Below are 18876 nucleotides of genomic sequence, written 5' to 3' on the forward strand. Positions count from 1 at the left end.
TATAGGGCTATAGCAGCATTCTTACTTTGTCTTTGGAGCATAAATCTTCCAAAATCTTTTCCGTGTATGTCACCTTGATATGTGAAGACACCTCTGTCGAGTCCCGATGACACCTAGAACAGAGAGAAACCATTAAAATCAAGAGTGGACAATGGAACCATCTTTTGTGTTTGTTTGCATTTCATGATTACTGCTAACACCAATGAAACAAAATCATCAGAATAGTTAAAACAGCCATTTATAATAACACACAAATCCTGGTTTTCATTTGAACAAAAAGACTCATAAAACTATACATCATGATAAAGACCCTTTTGCATTTGTAGCGTTTGTTAGATTACAAATTCTGAAATATTTGAAAGGAATGCTGCAGTTACCATGGAAGAGATGAGGAACACCTAGGCCAGAGCCTTCCAAATTTTTCATGTTGATGACACACTTTTTAGACCTGCATCATTTCGTGACACAGTATTTCAGTTTTACTAGCAGACTGCAGGTTAAACTAACCACTTTCCAGTTCCGGGAGGAGCACGGGGAGCATTCACGAAACACACACACACACACTGCAGCTGGCACACTAATGTGTTGCAACACACATTAGGCTATGGGGTAAGATGCAACTCTCAGAGGTGTCCCACCTGCCCTCCAAGACATGCTTTCTTTAGCCCTCTTCCCTCCTCCTTGATTTTTGTCCTGGTTGGAGGAGGAGGAGAAAACAGCAAATGACAAGTGCCAGGGGCTCTGGTTTGGATTACCTTGGGCTAGAGCCATAGATTATGAGGAGCGTCCTCTAAGGGGTCTTGAGTAAGAGCTCCAGCCCCAGCATGGGGCCTGGCTGGCTAGATGCCACACTCTCAGGTTGCCATGAGTCCAACTTGTCTGGCCTGTGCCAAAGTGGAAATCTCACACTGGCAACTCCATTTCATTTATTGTTTATGATATTTATCGTATTTTTGTCTTGCTGTTCCTCGCAAAGGAATCCAGGGCAGAAACAACAAGTGGTGAAACAATAAAACCATCTTTAAAACCATGCCAGAACAGAGGAAAGACCTCAGTTTAAAGGCAGGTCTTCAAGACAATGGAGATGGCACCTGTCTAATATTATGGCGAGAGTATTCCAAAGGGTAGGCGCTACAATGCTAAAGGCACAATTCTTACATTGTGCAGAATGGCTCTCACATGCAGAATGCAATGACTGACTGTGCATTTAAGGGGTGAGATGATCATTCAGGTATCCTAGTCTCAAGCTCCGTAGGACTTTATACATCAAAACCAATGCCTTGAATTTCACCCGGTATCTAACTGGCAGCAGTTGAATCAGGACCCTGGTGTGAGGAGGACAGAGACAATTTAATCCACGGCCAGCTGCTGCAGTCCGAATTTGGAATGGGTCCCCCTCAGCTGCAGTTTACAGTTTTACAAAAGAGGCTCTATTTAGAAGAATGCATGTATAGTTTTGCTGAAATGCTGCTTTTGGAAAATTGCACGAAGTGATAGGTCACAAGAGTGGCATGTCAAGAAACTCTTCCCTATCCATTACCACTGGCTTCCTCTTGGTATCGTGGTTTTTAGTGCTGGATCCTTACACAGACAAAGGAAAAGGCTGAGCAACATGTCGTGCCTAGCAATGACTCTCTGCATCAGAGAGGAAGACAGAGAGGAGATGTAAGAAAAGGAGATGGGCACAGTGATGAAGCTGTCTTCTCATTTCGCACCCTCCTTTCACACATCAGTGTGTCTGTCCTATCCTGCAGAGAGAAAGCTTCCTCACTGTCCCTCTTCCTTCACTCATATACATATCTGGTTAGCAACCTGGGCTCCCGAAATGTTTACAGTGACTGGGAAAGCACACCTTGGTTACTGGATCCAACTCAAAACACAACATTTCTTAATTGGGAAGAACAACGGATACATTGTTAATACACTCTAGGAAACTGCAGTTCTGCAATTTCATAGCTTTCCACAAGAATCTTCAGTGAAGATTATAATTACTTCTGCCTTCAAATTAGGCCCCCCAAAAGTAAGGAAACCACATAAGGAAATTAATATTCTGTTCCAGTATTTTAAAATATCCCGAAGTCAATGAGAAAGTTGGCCGAGCAAAATCTTCCATCTTAGCTGTTCTGTGTCTCATTCTTTGGGAACAAGGCAATGTTAAATGCAATAAAGCAGATGTGTGCAAAAAAATACTTCTCTTAAGGAGTCAAGGGAGTAGTGATGGGTTTTATACATTTCAAAATGCATACCACCACTAATGTAAAAATATACGAGAAGAGATATTCTACTAGGTGGGGACAACATTTGAGTCACATAAACGTCTTTTGTGTTTACTTACATAGCCATCTAAGGCCCACTTGTCATTTTCAAACTTGCTTGCAGAACCCTCCCTAGGATTTTTAATTTGATAGACTTTCAAAAGCAAATGGGCTTCCTCTTTCTTGTAAACGCCTACAAAGAAAATTATAGAAAGTGCATTTTAAAACATGTTCACTCTGTGTATTTTTAGACCGAACAAAATATTAATCTTTTCTGTAAATGATTTAAAACATTGAGCTAGCTTAAACTTCATTTACATTAAAAAAACTGTACGTAATTAGATATTACGGCGTTGAAATAAATGGTGTAATGTATTCCGACAAACCGGCTTTCAAAGCAATGGTTCCCCTCTGAACCAGTTTTTAAAAGCCATGCTCCGATTATCATATATTAGCGTCATCAACTGAGATATGAACAAGTATTTTGGCCTAGAATGCAGCCCCTTCACGTGAGCAATGAAAAGGCAAACCAACCAGGAAACCTTCCATTAACGACAGTTTTCCCTCTCCCCCTTTAAACACGCACCTGTTGCAAACAAAACAGTATGGCCACTCCAAAGCTGAGGGACCCATATTGTCCCTCAGTTGATAACTAATGTAAGTTCAATGTGTGCATTAACTTGCAAATGTGCACAGAGCTTTTCAGAGTCTGTCTGATATTTTCAAAAAATGTTTCAATTGCTAGATCTGATCATAAAATCATGCCATGGAAAAGACTATGTTTTGAATTAGAAGTAACTATGGGATATATTGGATTTACCGAGATAATTTGTGGGAGTAAGATATATAGAGGTTTATTTTTACAAAGCATTGGCATGGAAAAGCTTAGCAAAATGGCACAAACTTTGCATGTAAAGAAATATTATTATATTTACATCAGCAACAAAATGTCAATGTCCCCTAACTGCCAGGTATCAAAGGGGATGTGTGGTGACTACAGGATGAGATTTCTTCTACAGGTTAATAGAGGTAGCAAACAATAATAATTTTAATCAAAACCTATTTCATGCATCAGATTCAGCTGCAAGCAACCAGGTAATTTATAAGCGTCGTATCACAAGACAAAATTAATTCTTGCCTCGCAAGACGAAATTAATTCGTTCCGCGAGTTTTTTCATCTAGCGAATTTTTCGTCTTGCGAAGCACGGTGTCGGAAAAGTTTTGGAAAAGCTTCAAAAATCACCAAAAACCTCAAAAAAGGCTACCACACCGCGTTCTATGAGTTGCTCCTCGAAGTCAAGTCGCAACTGTATTAACGGTGTTAAGAAAAAGGAAACAAACTTGCAAAAAACGCAAGGCGTTTTCGTCTTGCGAAGCAAGCCCATAGGGAAATTCGTCTTGCGAAGCAGCTCAAAAACTGCAAAACCATTTCGTATAGCGAGTTTTTCGTCTTGCGAGGCATTCATCTTGCGGGGCACCACTGTATAAGGCTTTCTAGTAGCATAAATACATCTCTTCTTCTACCTTACACATGCTACATGTAAATCGAAACAGGTAGGAACATGTCTCCGAAACCTTGATTGCAGCTTCAAAATGGGATTTCAAACCTCACCTGATAGCTTGAGCTGTGTGCTAGATGCTTCAATGAATGTAGCATTCACTTTACTGCTTGTAGCATTGAACCAGTCAACGGTTAGAGTTGCAGGTTGTCTTTTCCCTTGATGCTCATAAAAACCTTTCCACAATGAATTTATAAAAAATACATCTGAAGGAACTGGAGAAAAGATGAACAAAGAAGTAAATCACTACAACAAAATGCAAGCAGATGTGTCTCTCTACTTCTTTGCGTATTCATTATTTAGTTCACTATTAGAGGGTCCACACACTGTTTCAAAACCTTTGTTGTATTGAAATATTTATAGTATCAATGATAATAGAGTATATGAACTTATGGTGAATCTTTATGCATAGTGACATCTTCCTGCTGCAGCTGAAGTCCAAAGCAAATTGCTTTGGATCTCTCACTTCAGCTTCTCCAGAAATACATGAGAGAAAACATATCCTCTTTATTACCAATGGATTTAGGATCATACGTTGGAACAATAATGAAACGATCAGTTGGTCGTAATGCAAGTTGTACTACCAAGAGAAACACTCCTTACTGTCCTTTAGAACAAATTCAAGGCAGTTTGAGTGTACTCTTGACGGAAGTTATACATGCCTAAGTGTCTCATTGACTTCAGTTAGATGAACACATGAAAAATTAGGCAGAGATCTGCAGCCATAACTTGCAGATTTCTATATTGCTTTCTCAGTCCCCCACCCCCCAATTCCCATATTTTTTGTGAAGATGTAAGTTACATAGACCTCCATTCTGCATGTTCAAATACTGACAATTGTCTTGTGTGTCATTATGCCATTTCGTTCATTTTCTAGTACAGCAGAATTTACACTCTTAAGAAAATACCATACATCCTATGTCAATGACATAGTAGTTTGTAATAGACTCGTCCATGCAAAACTCTCCCTGTTTGACGCAGAGGCAGATTTAGGGGCGCACAACCGTCTCGGCTGCACTGGCTGCAGAGCCTCAAGGGGCACCCCAAATACGATATAGAATGGAGGGCGAGCATTAGTGAGGTGCCGAATTTTGGTGTTTCACAGGGCACCTCTGAAATTTGAGACTGCGAGGTCTGTCGCTGATGGATTTCACATTGTAATTGCATGGAAGTGATCCACCCCAAACTTCATCTCATGGAGGTGATGGAAGGATATTTACTAATTTTCCACACCTCTTCAACACCTTAATTTCCCCCAGGTTTGGATGGGGTTTTTCAGATGGGTCATCCACCAGCATGCCCTCTCCCCCCGAACGCCCCTGTTTGCCCCTACTGATGGCAGAGCTCCAAAATTAGTTGGTCCAAGAACTTGGAATGCCATGTGGATTGGGAAGGGGGATTCAACATCTGTTTCCTCCCAGCCCCTTTAGTTCTAAGCTCTTTTTTCCAGCCTTCAAGATGATGATCTGGTGTTTTGTTTTGTTTTTTTTTTTTTTGCCCCTGGGAATGTCCTCCCAGAATAGAATTGCAGCCTTTATGGCCTTTATGGCTTTTCACTTAAATATCTGCATTTCTTAATGTACAATTTTGTTACTTTTTTTGGAGCCAAAAATTGTGCTAGGCTATTCAGAATGTCTGAAAGTCAGAGTATAAATGAATTTTGATCTGCATGCCAGTCTGGGAGGTGTGTATCAGGTCAGGTCATATAAGAATTCATAAAGATTGAATTTCTCAAGCATCCCTACTGAAGCTCTAGGTGTCATTTGGCAATGAACTACTGAGATGCTTCAGATGCTACTTGCCTTTACCAATAAGTTTCCTATGGCAGTTTTACTGTTTCCTGTTTGACAAGCCTGAGGGATTAGTGGTGAATCATTGCTTATTAGTCAGCTTCTGTTTCCCATGGGAGGGGTTTTAATTACTGGCTTCCTTTAATTGTTTATTTTATTTCTTATCTAGCAAAATAGCAACATTTCATTATAAAGTGGGGGAGAATGAGAGGGAACCAGCAATTAACTCACACATGAACAAAAGCTGACTTATTAAGAGGCAATACACCACTAATCCCCTCAAGCTGTGCTGAACAGGAATCAATAAAAGGGACAGAAAGAGGAAACCACTAATTACAATTGTAGGAGAACCTTTGCTGAACAGGATTCATTTTTGAAGGAAAACATTGTGGAATGATCTTCAGGAACAGCACAGCTATGTAACACAGCGCCACTTTAAATGCACTTTGTACCATCATTTTATTACCATTTGAAGTTGACTGCATTAAAAACATTGCCTCAGCAGCATTAAAAAATCTCGTATGGAAGTTACTGAGGTATAAAATAAAGCTACAGAAATTGGTGTGAAATATTCTACGGATTCTGAGGTAGGCTCCACATGTTAAATTTTCCCAGCACCCAACTACACTTAGAACTGCATTAGGAAAACTGCAGGGAATAACCCACACTAGCAATGTGACAAAATTAAGCGAGTAGTGGCTCTCCACCAGGCAAGGTCATCATACACAAGCCCAAAGTGAGAAAAGACAAGCTCCCTATTGTACGCATGTACATTTTCCCAACTTAAGGAAACTTTGCTATTCTTGTTTCTGGCCTTCAATTGTAAAAAAAACAACAAAAACATGGCATGGGAACTGAGCTTCTAGTAGAGCAAAACACACATCTGGTGTGTTATATGGGACCTGATAGGTCAGAAGCTAAGTTAGGGAAATTTATTTATTTTATTTATTCCTATTCATTCCTTCATAAGGAGAGCTGAGCAGTGGGATAAAATACTAGGAACACTCTAAAATGTAAACAACAAAAGCAGTAAAATTCACAGCGGCCCAAATCATTAGAAGGGCATGAAAGCCTGACATCAAACAGCAATCTGGGTCCTATAAGTAAAATGAAGTAGTTCTTCCACTCAGCACAGTAGAAGGAGAGGCAAGTTTGCAGGGTTTCTCCATTAGCAGAGCTGAGAGACCAGAAACTTTTCTCTTTCTCTCCTTAAGGTTTCACCAGCTGGTCATTTCAATAAGTTTGCAGCTAAGAGCTAGTGTTAAGACTGGGACCATATTATTATTATTTGGCTGAAGAGCAGGGGGGCGGAATAGACAAATAAAAGACAGCTGTTCCCTGGTTGCTCTGATACACTTGCATGGGAAGAAAGAACAGCTTGCTGGATCAGGCGATTGACACATCTAATCAGGCAACCTCAGCTTCGCAGAGTGGCCAACCAGATGCCTGCTGGAAGCTAAGTTTATTTGCAACTGTGATTTCTGCACTTGCAATTCCCAACAGCTGGGAAATCTTGTTACAAAGTTTCATACGGTCACTATTTGAATAAAACATACAAATTCAGGTTTCACAATTAAAGAGGATTTGGTGATCTTGTGCAATAAACCTGCTTCAGATCAGACTTTTTTGTGGTAAGGAAAGTGATGAGAAAATGCACTGGGAAGTGTGGGATAGCAATTTCCCAATGTCAAGTCGCATAACCTCCCTCAAGCAAATCAGAACGGGCACTCAATAAACAACCAATATTGCACAACCTCCCCGTAAAGTTTGTGCAAACATATCCCGATGTAACAACTAAATTGTGCACAAGAGGTAGGGGTGGGGTAGAAATTAGATTTTGCTCGCATTTTTAAGAGGAACTACCTAATTTGCAAAAACACTGCTATCCTTCAAAATTCACATTTCTGTGAATTTTGTGGTGCAGTTCTCCAACCAATGTGTAGAAAAAGTGATATATGCATTTCTATTCACACTTTTCACCAATACACCAGTGACAATTACATATGAAAAGCCACATTATGTTAGGGAAAGTTACCTGCAAAAATGTGTATTCATCAAAAGTGTTTACAATAATGTGTTTATTATATAAAAATTCTCACTAAAATGCCGATGAATTTTGTGAGGGATTTTAAAAAAGACTCATTTGCTAATTGCTTCAGAAATGTGGAGAACTAAAATTAAAGATTCAAAAATGAGAAAGTAAGAGAAACCAAAATCCCTAAGAGGCCTTCCTGAGCAAGGTAGAAATAAAAATAAAAATCTATTATTCCATTCAAAGAATGTGTATGGGCATAAAGTATGGAGGGGTCAAGGGGCCAGACACCTTTTAAGAAAGGTCTGAAGAGGAGATTCTATGCATATTCAGATGGTTGCACTTAGATCTTTCAGATACTTTGGATCGTTCTACAGGAGCACTAGGGTGGGATGGGGACAGAAGAGGCAGAGCGGTCATACGCAGCCCTATCTCCAAGCCATAAAAATTCTAGGAATGCGTGAACAAAGCGAGGATCTGGTAGATGATCTATATTCATCATTTTGCAGTATAACAGAGATAAAAGCAAAACTTCCAGGAAAACAGGGATATCAACAAATTATATATCAAAAATTGATTGTGCACTGTAGAATGGTACCTCGGGTTAAGTACTTAATTTGTTCCAGAGGTCCGTTCTTAACCTGGAACAGTTCTTAACCTGAAGCACCACTTTAGCTAATGGGGCCTCCTGCTGCCTTCGCACCGCCGGAACACAATTTCTGTTCTCATCCTGAAGCAAAGTTCTTAACCCGAGGTACTATTTCTGGGTTAGTGGAGTCTGTAACCTGAAGCATATGTAACCCGAGGTACCACTGTATCTCAAAATCAGCTCATAAGTGATCTCAGATGACAAAGGCGTTGACTTTGAGACATAGGAAACATACTTTGCATGTAAGACTGTTTCAATAAATAAATACATGCTGCACATTCAACACTAGAGACACAATGCAGAGACTGCAAGACTGTGACACAAACCAAGAAAGGACAACTTGCACGGTTGTTTCCTACCCTACTCATTTGACTAAACTTATGCAGTGAGAAAAAGATTCAACTACAGTAGCGTGGTAGTTAATAACTATTAATGAGTGCACAATGAATTACTCCACAACAAATTTGCTCAGACAGAAGTTTAAATCTTGTACAACTTGGTATAGTAGATAGGAGATTCATACATTCAATGAGGGCACTAATGAGCCAACATGATGGAGTGGCACAAGTTATTCCCTTCCTTCACTCAGGATCTCCCCTCCACCACTTCAGTGTGAACTGAGACCTCTGTATGGACAACCAGGTTGAACTAGGTGTCAATGCAAGGGAGCACTTATGAGGAGTACAGTTTGCACTGCAAAGCATCTGCACGGCAGAAAGAAAAGAGTGAGAGCTACTCTTCTACTATGTTGTTGAAGCTCAGCCCCCAGCTGAATGTATGAACTGTGGCAGAGAAAAGTAGAACCATATATATATTTGCTTTTCAGGTCATTGCTGGTCATTAGTAGAAGGCAGTGCCTAATTCTTACGTGCACTCATTTCCTACAGTGATGGTCTAATGAACTCTGCAGAGCTGGTGTATCTGCCTGGTTATTGCACAAACACACTTGAGCAGAGTCAGCACTTCTCCCTCTAGGAACCAGCGTAAATTTCACTTAAAGTGCTGCAAGTTATGTTTTGGGGGGAATCAAGTGAACTGAGCTCGATGATGGGCTGGATCTAAACAATTTTGAGCAAACAATTGCTGCTAACACTCTTGCATACAAGAGTTCACACAGTGTCAGAATAGAGAGGCTATGTTGCTTCCTTTTGTGCAAGCAGAACAACACCTTGGGATTTTATTTCATTTGCGGTATCCTAGCACAAGGTGCTAGGGACGTGGGTGGCGCTGTGGGTTAAACCACAGAGCCTAGGACTTGCCGATCAGAAGGTCGGCGGTTTGAATCCCCATGACGGGGTGAGCTCCCATTGCTCAGTCCCTGCTCCTGCCAACCTAGCAGTTCAAAAGCATGTCAAAGTGCAAGTAGATAAATAGCTACCGCTCCGGCGGGAAGGTAAACGGCGTTTCCGTGCGCTGCTCTGGTTCGCCAGAAGCGGCTTAGTCATGCTGGCCACATGACCCGGAAGCTGTACGCCGGCTCCCTCGGCCAATAAAGCGAAATGAGCGCCGCAACTATAGAGTCGGTCACGACTGGACCTTTAGCACAAGGTGCATAATGAAAGTCACACAAATTGAATACATTTTCTGCATATAGAATGGATGCAAGTTCATGTCAGCAATAACTATCTTAATGAAACTGCTCACAGGGGTGGTGGTATTTAATACAGCTTGAAATCTAGGTGGTTTTTGTTGTTTTCAGCATAAAAAGGGTGGCACAGCCAATCACAACTTCTAATGTGAACTACCTATATATTACATGTGTCTGCAAACATGTTATACAATGTGTGGAGTCGCCCCAAGTCTGTGTTGTACGGAACTAGTCTGAGGACGTGCCACTTTCTTCTTCCTCCATTTAGGAGACAGGTAAAGTGTCAACTCTACTATCTGCTTTGAAAAGTGGTTTTCCCATTGCAATTGTAAAAAAATGTGCCGACAAGTGCTGTGAGTTTAACATTTACTCATATAAAGTTATGCAACTTTAAGCAGATTTAGGCAAAAGAGTAAATTTCATTTCCAAATCTAAATTTTAGAATACATTTTTTTATTATTGTGAACTTGAACATTCATAAGATGAAAATGAAATAGATTTTACCTGAAATCTCAGCATAATGCAATTCTACTTTCATTATAAGGCTCTCCATTATTGTGCACTGTCTGATATAAAGCAACTTTATCTAGCGCCTTGTGTTTAATATGTAAAATTACTCTTTTGGTATTGGCGTAGTTCTCACTGAAACGAGAATGTATGGGTTGTACTACCTCAGATTGCAGGTGGAGACGCATATGATTGAGGGTATAAGTGTATTTTAGGAATGCTTGGGAATTATTATTTTTCTGGGGGGGGAGGGGAGTAATCTTAATTCCAAAGACAACACAACTGACCCTTAAATGCACTTGTGAATCAGAACGCCGAAATCTACTTTTCTCTTAATTAGGGCTCATGTTACATGGAATGACCATGAAGAGTAGCAGTTGTTGAATGCCTTGAAAATCAGTCTGAAAATACCTACAAGGGGATTTGATGTGCTATCCCTCTTCTGAACTTGGATAGGGGTGAGGGGTGGGGAGATACCTGCCCCGATGTACCCTTCCATGAAAACATTTTCCCCCCATACAGTGTCAAAGGAGGGGTGGCATGTCATCACATCCTGTCATCCCAAGGACTTTTGAGGCCCCTTTGCAAGCCATGTGGGCATCTGCTGTGCTTTCTAGCCATACCAAGTGGGTAGAACGTGTTAAATAATGGAGGGAGGGTGGTGAAAAGCCAACTCTTGGACCACCTGGTAAGATTTTTTATTTTTTTAAATACCATACGTAGATGGAATGGATCAATCTTCGTATTGGCCATGTATGAAATTGACATGAAACAAATTCCATTCTCTCCACACAGGAAAGTATAATGGAGCATTAGAATCCTTCATTTTCTATGTGGATACATTTTTTTCTTATGGAGCGGCATTCAGTCATATGAACCCCGACCTGTAGCCTATAGTAGTATAACCCAGACACTGATTTACTGTCTCCATGAAAGCTAAGCCATACAAACATCTTCAATTGTGCCACATAAGAGGACATTGTATTAAAGGCTGTATATATATACGCACAGAGAGAGAGACAGAGAGAGAGTTGTGTCATGACCAATTTCGGACAGCAATTTTTATATGCCAGTACTTTTGTGAAATTGTTTTGTTTTGTCATTTGTAATGAAATGATTCATTTGCAAGTTAGAAAGAATTTTGCTGTATGAGAAACACTGGACTAGAGAGCGATTTAATGTATTTAGTTCTAAAACTGTTCTCGTATACAAACCTGGAGTTTTAGTTATTGTTTCATTAACTTCTCTCACTCCTTTACCTACAAGTAAAAAGACAAATTATCATTTTTATGAACATACTGAGTTATGTATAGAATGTTGATACATCATTCTTGATTGAGGCAATTGTGTGTTCTCCAATACGCCTACCATTTATAGCAGAAGTAAAATCTATATTACATATCCAAGCAGTTATAATTCTACACACTCATCAGAGGGGGGGGGGGAGAGAATGAGATGGAAATCTCCAGGGAGTCCATTTGTATTGTGGCAAGCTTGCTGATTGCAGAAATGATTACTGCACTCATTTCTAAAAAATGATTAGTTTTATATCAGCTACAGTGTTGTAACAGAGAGCCTTATATTGGTGACAAAGATGTTGCACCTGTATGTCCATCATTATTATTACATGTATACATACTTGTAACCTACAATTAAATTATACTGAACTAATTGTATAATACCCCAGGAACTGCCAAGACAATGACAACGCTTCATAATACATGCCAGCTGTGGTGGATAAATCTTTGGCATGTGTGCTATATTAAAGAGTGCTACTTAAGTGTGCACTGCAATGCATACATGGCCACCATGTATTGGGGTGACGTTGCCACTAATCTACTAATAACACAATCCCAGGCATAATTACTCTGAAGTAGGTCCCATTGCACCCAATGGGGCTTACACCCTACTAAGTGTGTTGAAGATTCCAGCCCAAGACTAGAATGAAGAGAGGGGCAAGGGGCAGTTCAACAGAAGGAAGCAGGCAGATGTGCAAGCCTGATTCTGTTCCCTAGGCAGATCCTAGGCTTTCATCCTTCTCTCCAGAAATAACACAGACACCTGCTGCCTTTGATACTTGTGACACCCATAGTTTGCCTAATTGTTTTAGGATTGTTCAGCAGAAAGCTTGAATTCTGAAATGCCTCTCAGATTGTTCCATCAGAATCTATTAATTTATTGATATATCTGCCGTGTAAGAATCCTGTCTGAGAAATTAAATCTTATAGGGCCTTTTGTTCAGGTTGGTTTTAGGCACATTGTTAAATGGCAAGGAGCAGAGCTCATCCTCAAACAAGTTGAATTAGGTAATGTTACAGGGCTGAAGACCCATGGGCAAATTTTGACCAGGGGTGTCACAAAATCTATCTTTTTGCTTGTGCTGCTAATTCTTACTAGAATGAGACATGTAGATTGTTTATAAAAGAAACATGTAGATTTACATGAAAACATTGTTTTTCATATAAATGAAAAACAAAAAAAATACATATTTATTTGATACAGTATTCTTGCAGGACCCATCAATCATTTCATAATTTGACACCTTTAGTACTATATATACATTAAACACTAAAAGACAACACATGAAAAACTGTAAGACTGTGACATAGACTGAGATTAAGGGAAGCTTAGTTGCAACACCCCCCACCCCCACCCCACCCCCAACCCATTCAAGCCCAACCTAGCTTTGTTTGATATATAGGAGAGTGCTACTTACTTGTCATTCTTCCTTGAGAGGGTGGGGACACACCATGTAATTCATAAGATGGTCACACAGAGTGTCCATCTGACCTGACAGGAAACTATAGCAAGTAGTTTCAAGAGTTGTGGAGACCTTCCTCCAACCAAGTCTGAGAGACAAGTCAGGCTATATCATGCCAGAGGGAGGCGAAATCATATAGAGTTCAGCTTCTCCTCATTTCTAAGAGCAGTCCCATTCTTAAGACTGCTGCACAAAGAAGAGGCAGCACATATTTGTTGCACTATGAGAAATTCCTGAAGAAGTATAAGCACACACTGACTCATAAGAGGCTACCCTTCAAGAGATATAGCAGGTGCCAAGATGCCATGTTTAGCCTCCAACTGAACCCTAAATCAGAAACACAGTGAAGCACAAATGATTTGGAAGATAAAAACACAAAAAGCTGAGGGCAAAATACACATCACATGCAATTGTATGAAACCTTGTCCCAATATCTGCTTGTTTTGCATGGCCTTTGTCTACTATTGATGATAAAGGACTAAAGAGTAGTGGTTACGCCATATTTAATCCACTGGAAGGGTCAGGGGACATGAGGTAATTCAATAAGAAATCACTGCAGCCTTTCAGCCTTTTTAAAAATAATAATAAAAAATCAATATGCCACCAGTTGCATGGAGAGAAATGCTCTCACCACCCGCATCATAATGATTGGAAGGAGAAAACACATAGATACATATTGCACAAAACAACAAATATTTTCCGTTAAAAACTTGGAACAAATCCCTGCCCAAGGACAAGCAAGATTCTTGTCTGCTGTAGGCAGACTCCTTTCAAGTAAAGGTATGGCAAATCTGTATCTTGGGTTGCATTTCCACTTGTACAGTTGTAAAGCCCCCTTCAATTTTTCTAATAGTACTTTTAAGTGAAAAGTTCAATACACAATGAAGTCAATGAAGATTGGTTTGTTTGGGAGCTTCAGTGAGCAATGCCCCATGGACTAGGTCAGGGACAAAACAATTCTCTGGAGACTTAAAAAAACCCAGCCTTTAGGGATCTGAGATTACAGCCTCTAAATGAGATATCTAGCAGATTTCTAGCACTGCCCCACTGCGTGCAGTGGATATGGACGTTTTAACACATTTCAAGGGAAAGTCAGGATGAATATCAGGGGTTGTCACTGTTTCCCGTAGGAAAGCACAATCTGAAAGAAAGTCTAGACTTGATTTTAAGACTTGATTCCGCCTCATGGATAAGGGAGGAGGAAGCAGGGGTGTGTTTGTAGGTATTGATAAGGTCTGCAAATTCCATCCTGGCCACACAGTTACATGGTAGAAATGCTCACTCGCACTTTGAAGGTTGCTGTGTGGTTGAAGTTGCCTCTATGTGTTTTGTGCCTGTAGCACAGGGCTGCTGCTCCAGTAGCGAGCCTGCAACTCCTCCAAGGAACTCTTAGGTTCAGAGTAGTTCAGAGCAAATGACTGGCTCATTGGAAGCCATGAAGCTAGTTAAAGCAGGGACACACAGGGTATCTATTTTTGGGTATGAAAGACACCTGGAAATTGTCTCTATCCTACCATCGTGATTACAAGAACATACAATTTCAGCATGGTCAGCTCCTGCAGATGTTCTGCTAAAGATGTAACATGGCATAAGGAGATAACCCAGCTCATGCAGGGGAAGAAGTAAATATGCATCACCAATACTATGAGCTTTACAAGCTGTGTCTTCCATGGGTGTATTCCTGGAGACACTGCATATAAGGGTTCCAAGGTTGGCATAGCCCTGAGGCGAGGTGAGACTCCCAAGTCTGCGCAGAGGGTAAGTGGAGGGGGGCTGGCAATGTGAGCTGCTGGGCTGCTCCTGGTTTGCTAGCCACTGGTCCATCTGCTCCTATCCCCCGCCCCCCAAGAGAAGGAAATAAGGTCCCCAGCTAAGTGCATATACGGTCACAGGCTTTAAGCAGCCCCATCAGCCTGATAGGCTCTCAACAACTCTTGTAACTGCTTGCCAGAGTTTCCCAAAAGGTAGCCCAGCCCATTCAAGAAGCTGAACACCTACACGCATGACTTGTGGGGCAAAGAAGAAACATATACACTCTTCAGTCTTGAAAATGGCACATCGCTCTCACAGGTTCATTGCTACTTTTATCGTTCTATACATAGGAAAGGGATACTAATGCAATATTTTGAAACATAGCAGGCCTGATTCACATCACAGCGCACGTTTTTTATTATTATGTGTGAGCTTGGACTTGTTAGAAAGTAGAAAATAATTGAACCATTATTTTCATCAGTAACTTACTTTTACAAACCGGTGACTTTCCTGTCCATTTCATATCTGGCTTACACGTTCGATGTTCTGATCCACCGGCAAGGAAAAATCCTGGCTGACATGTATACACCAAAGTGTAGCCTAAGGTAGGCAGATCAATTGCTTTTACATCCACGTTTGCAGGTGTCTCTGGCTGCCTGCAAGCATGAGCTGAAAGTTTGAAAAATATATATATATATCAGCAAAGTATATATCCAAATCCAGAAAAATGCAAATGAACGTGTTGTTACTGTAAGAAAAAATGTAGTCAAGTTCCATGTTATGAATAGCTTGGCATGTCGTTTCTGTGTTGCAGCTGAACATGTGGTTGACAAAGAAGCAATGTGAAGCGAGAAATGTAAAATAAGTTGGACTTGAGGGTATTCAGAACACCTTCTTTCCCCGCACATGGAAGATTATTAGGAAGGTAACAGAGAAAAAGAAAAGGAAAGCTAAACCACACATCATTGCAAATTAGGCTGTGATCAGTACTATGAATTACTGAGCTGTCTGCTTCACTTCCATTTCAGTGACTCAAAGAACCTTGAAAATTACACAGTGATTTCTGTGCTAAATAAATTCATTATAAACCTCTGCAAAATAAAGGTTCCATAGAAAGGTTTTTACTATGCTACACTGGTTGTACAAGCCACTGTAAGTATACTTCTCTTCTTCTTTGTGCTCTGCTCATTCACAGCATCTCAAAGTTAATTTGAAATAAGATAAGAACCTAAGGCCAGTCTTGCTTCACATCAATGTACTTTACTGAATATGCTCTCTGATGTCTTCTTTTTTGTCTTCTAGCTGTCATAAAAAAATCTAAATATATTAATCTTCAAGCATTTCATGCAGAGCCTGGGACATTTGCCTGACACTTAATCACACTTTGACTATAGGGCTAGGGATGGAGGGTGCCCCTTTATGAGGCCAAGAGCCACAGTCACGTCAGCACTGGATTTCTTGGAATGGATCAGAATGACAGGGGGGAAGCAATACTGGAAGAAAAAGCCAGATTGCAATTGTGCATGCAATCACATTGCTGCTTTTTTGCACTGCTTTTTCCATGTGCAGCCATGTTTTGTTAATGGGGGACAGGAAATCATGAGAAAACTAAGGAAAGAAATGCATGCACCTGTCTGATAAAAATGTTTGTCTGTGGTGTGTTTACACACACACACACACACACACACACAGAGAGAGAGAGAGAGAGAGAGAGAGAGAGAGAGAGAGAGAGAAATTAAGAATTCCTAATGTATTGGTTGCACTTCAGAAACAAGTGTGGGTAATTCAGAACTCCAAAATCCAGGAAGAAAAGCAACTGAGCGTAATTTTTGAAGAACCCAGTCCTTATCTAAAACAAGGCTTCCTTCCCACTTCCACACATCTAAGGGTATATGATAATTATGGCATAGTTGTTGTTGTTTAGTCATGTCCGACTCTTCGTGATCTCATGGACCAGAGCACGCCAGGCACTCCTGTCTTCCACTGCCTCCCACAGCTTGGTCAATCTCATGTTCGTAGCTTCGAGAACACTGTCCAACCATCTCGTCCTCTGTCATCTCCTTCTCCTTGTGCCCTCCATCTTTCCCAACATCAGGGTCTTTTCCAGGGAATCTTCTCTTCTCATGAGGTGGCCAAAGTATTGGAGCCTCAGCTTCAGGATCTGTCCTTCCAGTGAGCACTCAGGGCTGATTTCCTTCATAATTGATAGGTTTGATCTTTTTGCAGTCCATGGGACTCTCAAGAGTCTCCTCCAGCACCAGAATTCAAAAGCAGCAATTCTTCGGCGATCAGCTTTCTTTATGGTCTAGCTCTCACTGGTCCAGAAATCTCCCGCCACATAAGAGGCCATGTACATGTAAGCAAATACAACATGTACACAAGACCTGAGCTAGAATGCTCCACAGCTGCCTGGATCACCCAAGCAAATATTGCTTCTGAGTAGTGACCTTGTGTCAGTATTGAAAGTGAAGTTTTTATTTTACCATCCTGTTTCTTCTTCATCATCATCATCATCATTTTTTTTTAAAAAAAGATACATAACTGAAGTAGTTAACATTTGTTACTTACAAATGCATTCGGGCTGTATGCCACTCCAAGTTAGATTTGCAAGACAAGTGCGTGTAGTTGACCCCTGCACGTGATAACCCTTCCTACATCTGAAAAAGACTCTGCTCCCAACCTAAAGAATTAAAAAGAAAATTCAAAAGGAGAAATAACAACAATAGAACACATAATATTCATCTCTTCGCCACAACACAAAATAACATTTTGGACATTTCCCTTCTTTTCCTTTTCCAATCAAGTCAATGAATACAGAGAGTTTCCATGGAGAAGAACACCAAATGCTTGGCACACATTATCTCTCTCCCCATTTTGTCTGCATTTCGTGAAAACAGCTCGGTCCTCCGTGAACTGACATGTGTGACAAACACAGTGACTGTATTCCTCAATGTGAATATTCTTTTTGTTTTGTTTTAAAATATAAATTCTACTTTTTCGCTTTAAGGGCTGCTAAGTACGTCAGCTTATCCTACTCTTCAACTATAGCTTTAACTAATTAATGTGAAAGAGTTAGAAAGCTTTCCTTCAAGACTGATTGACTCAGAAGAAGAAACCCTGGCAGAAAAAGTTGTCCTTTCCCCATATAGATAGAGCCCATGGTAAATCACCCAACAGTCAAAGTTGCAAACATGTCGTTTTCAATTGACCAGTAACTGTATATGTGAGTTTGTGCATTCAATATTCAGTTTTGCACTAGTAAGAAAATAATACAGCAAACCATTTCACTCAGGAGAAAAATGGGGTAAGAGGAGAAGATAGATAATTGCCCAATCTTTATCATTTAAAGACTGATTATGGTTTTGCAAAGGATGAGGAAATTGGAGTCAAACCTCCACAACAGACACGTTGACTTACTGACTTCTTACTGACCTTTAAGGTTCACACTGTGGTAGAATTTCACTTGAAACAGTCATAAATATGCAAAATGTTAAGTCAGCTGTGGTGTTTATGTACTTTTGAAACTATTTGTCAATTGCTCTCAAGACAGACCCTCAAGTTACTGCCTTGTGCCTAATTGAGAGATTATATGGAGAGCACACAATCAAGCAGTACATTGACCAATATGCATGATAATTTCCGTTTCAGTATTTGTGTTGGAGATTCATCACAATTTACCAATTAAACGAAATTACTTGACAAACTATCTGTTGCCCCTCCCAAAAAAAGATCAAAAATGTTAATTGAGCACCAGCCATTCTGACCATGCTCATATTATTCTTATCGCTAAAATAAATACTGGGTGTCCTCCCCCCCCCTTTTACTTAAAAATGCTTATGTTATAATCATTGTCAGAAGGTTTCAATGTTTCAAGCTGTTCAATGAAATCAACAGGAAGGTTCTCTTGAAAATGCTGGAAGAAGACATTTTAAAACGTATGGGCTTTTAAAAGCTGGAAACAACTCGGCACAAAACCCTAGGTT

General features: G+C 40.3%; 1 protein-coding gene across 5 annotated transcripts in view; it reads right to left on the reverse strand.

Annotated features, from left to right (window-relative positions):
- CSMD1 (CUB and Sushi multiple domains 1) overlaps positions 1-18876 on the reverse strand; it is a 997036-nt gene that overhangs the window by 13309 nt on the left and 964851 nt on the right. For 4 of the 5 annotated variants that reach the window (XM_082215380.1, XM_082215382.1, XM_082215384.1 and 1 more), the window contains 6 exons: positions 17462-17573; positions 15383-15562; positions 11595-11639; positions 3868-4029; positions 2336-2448; positions 26-113 (listed from right to left, as the gene is read on the reverse strand). In XM_082215380.1, the coding sequence (XP_082071506.1) occupies positions 26-113; positions 2336-2448; positions 3868-4029; positions 11595-11639; positions 15383-15562; positions 17462-17573 (700 nt within the window). The remainder of the gene's footprint in view (positions 1-25; positions 114-2335; positions 2449-3867; positions 4030-11594; positions 11640-15382; positions 15563-17461; positions 17574-18876) is intronic. The other variant, XM_082215381.1, reaches the window with a different exon arrangement.

Source organism: Podarcis vaucheri, assembly GCF_965113315.1.
Source record: "Podarcis vaucheri genome assembly, chromosome: 3".
In the NCBI taxonomy this organism is placed as follows: domain Eukaryota; kingdom Metazoa; phylum Chordata; class Lepidosauria; order Squamata; family Lacertidae; genus Podarcis; species Podarcis vaucheri.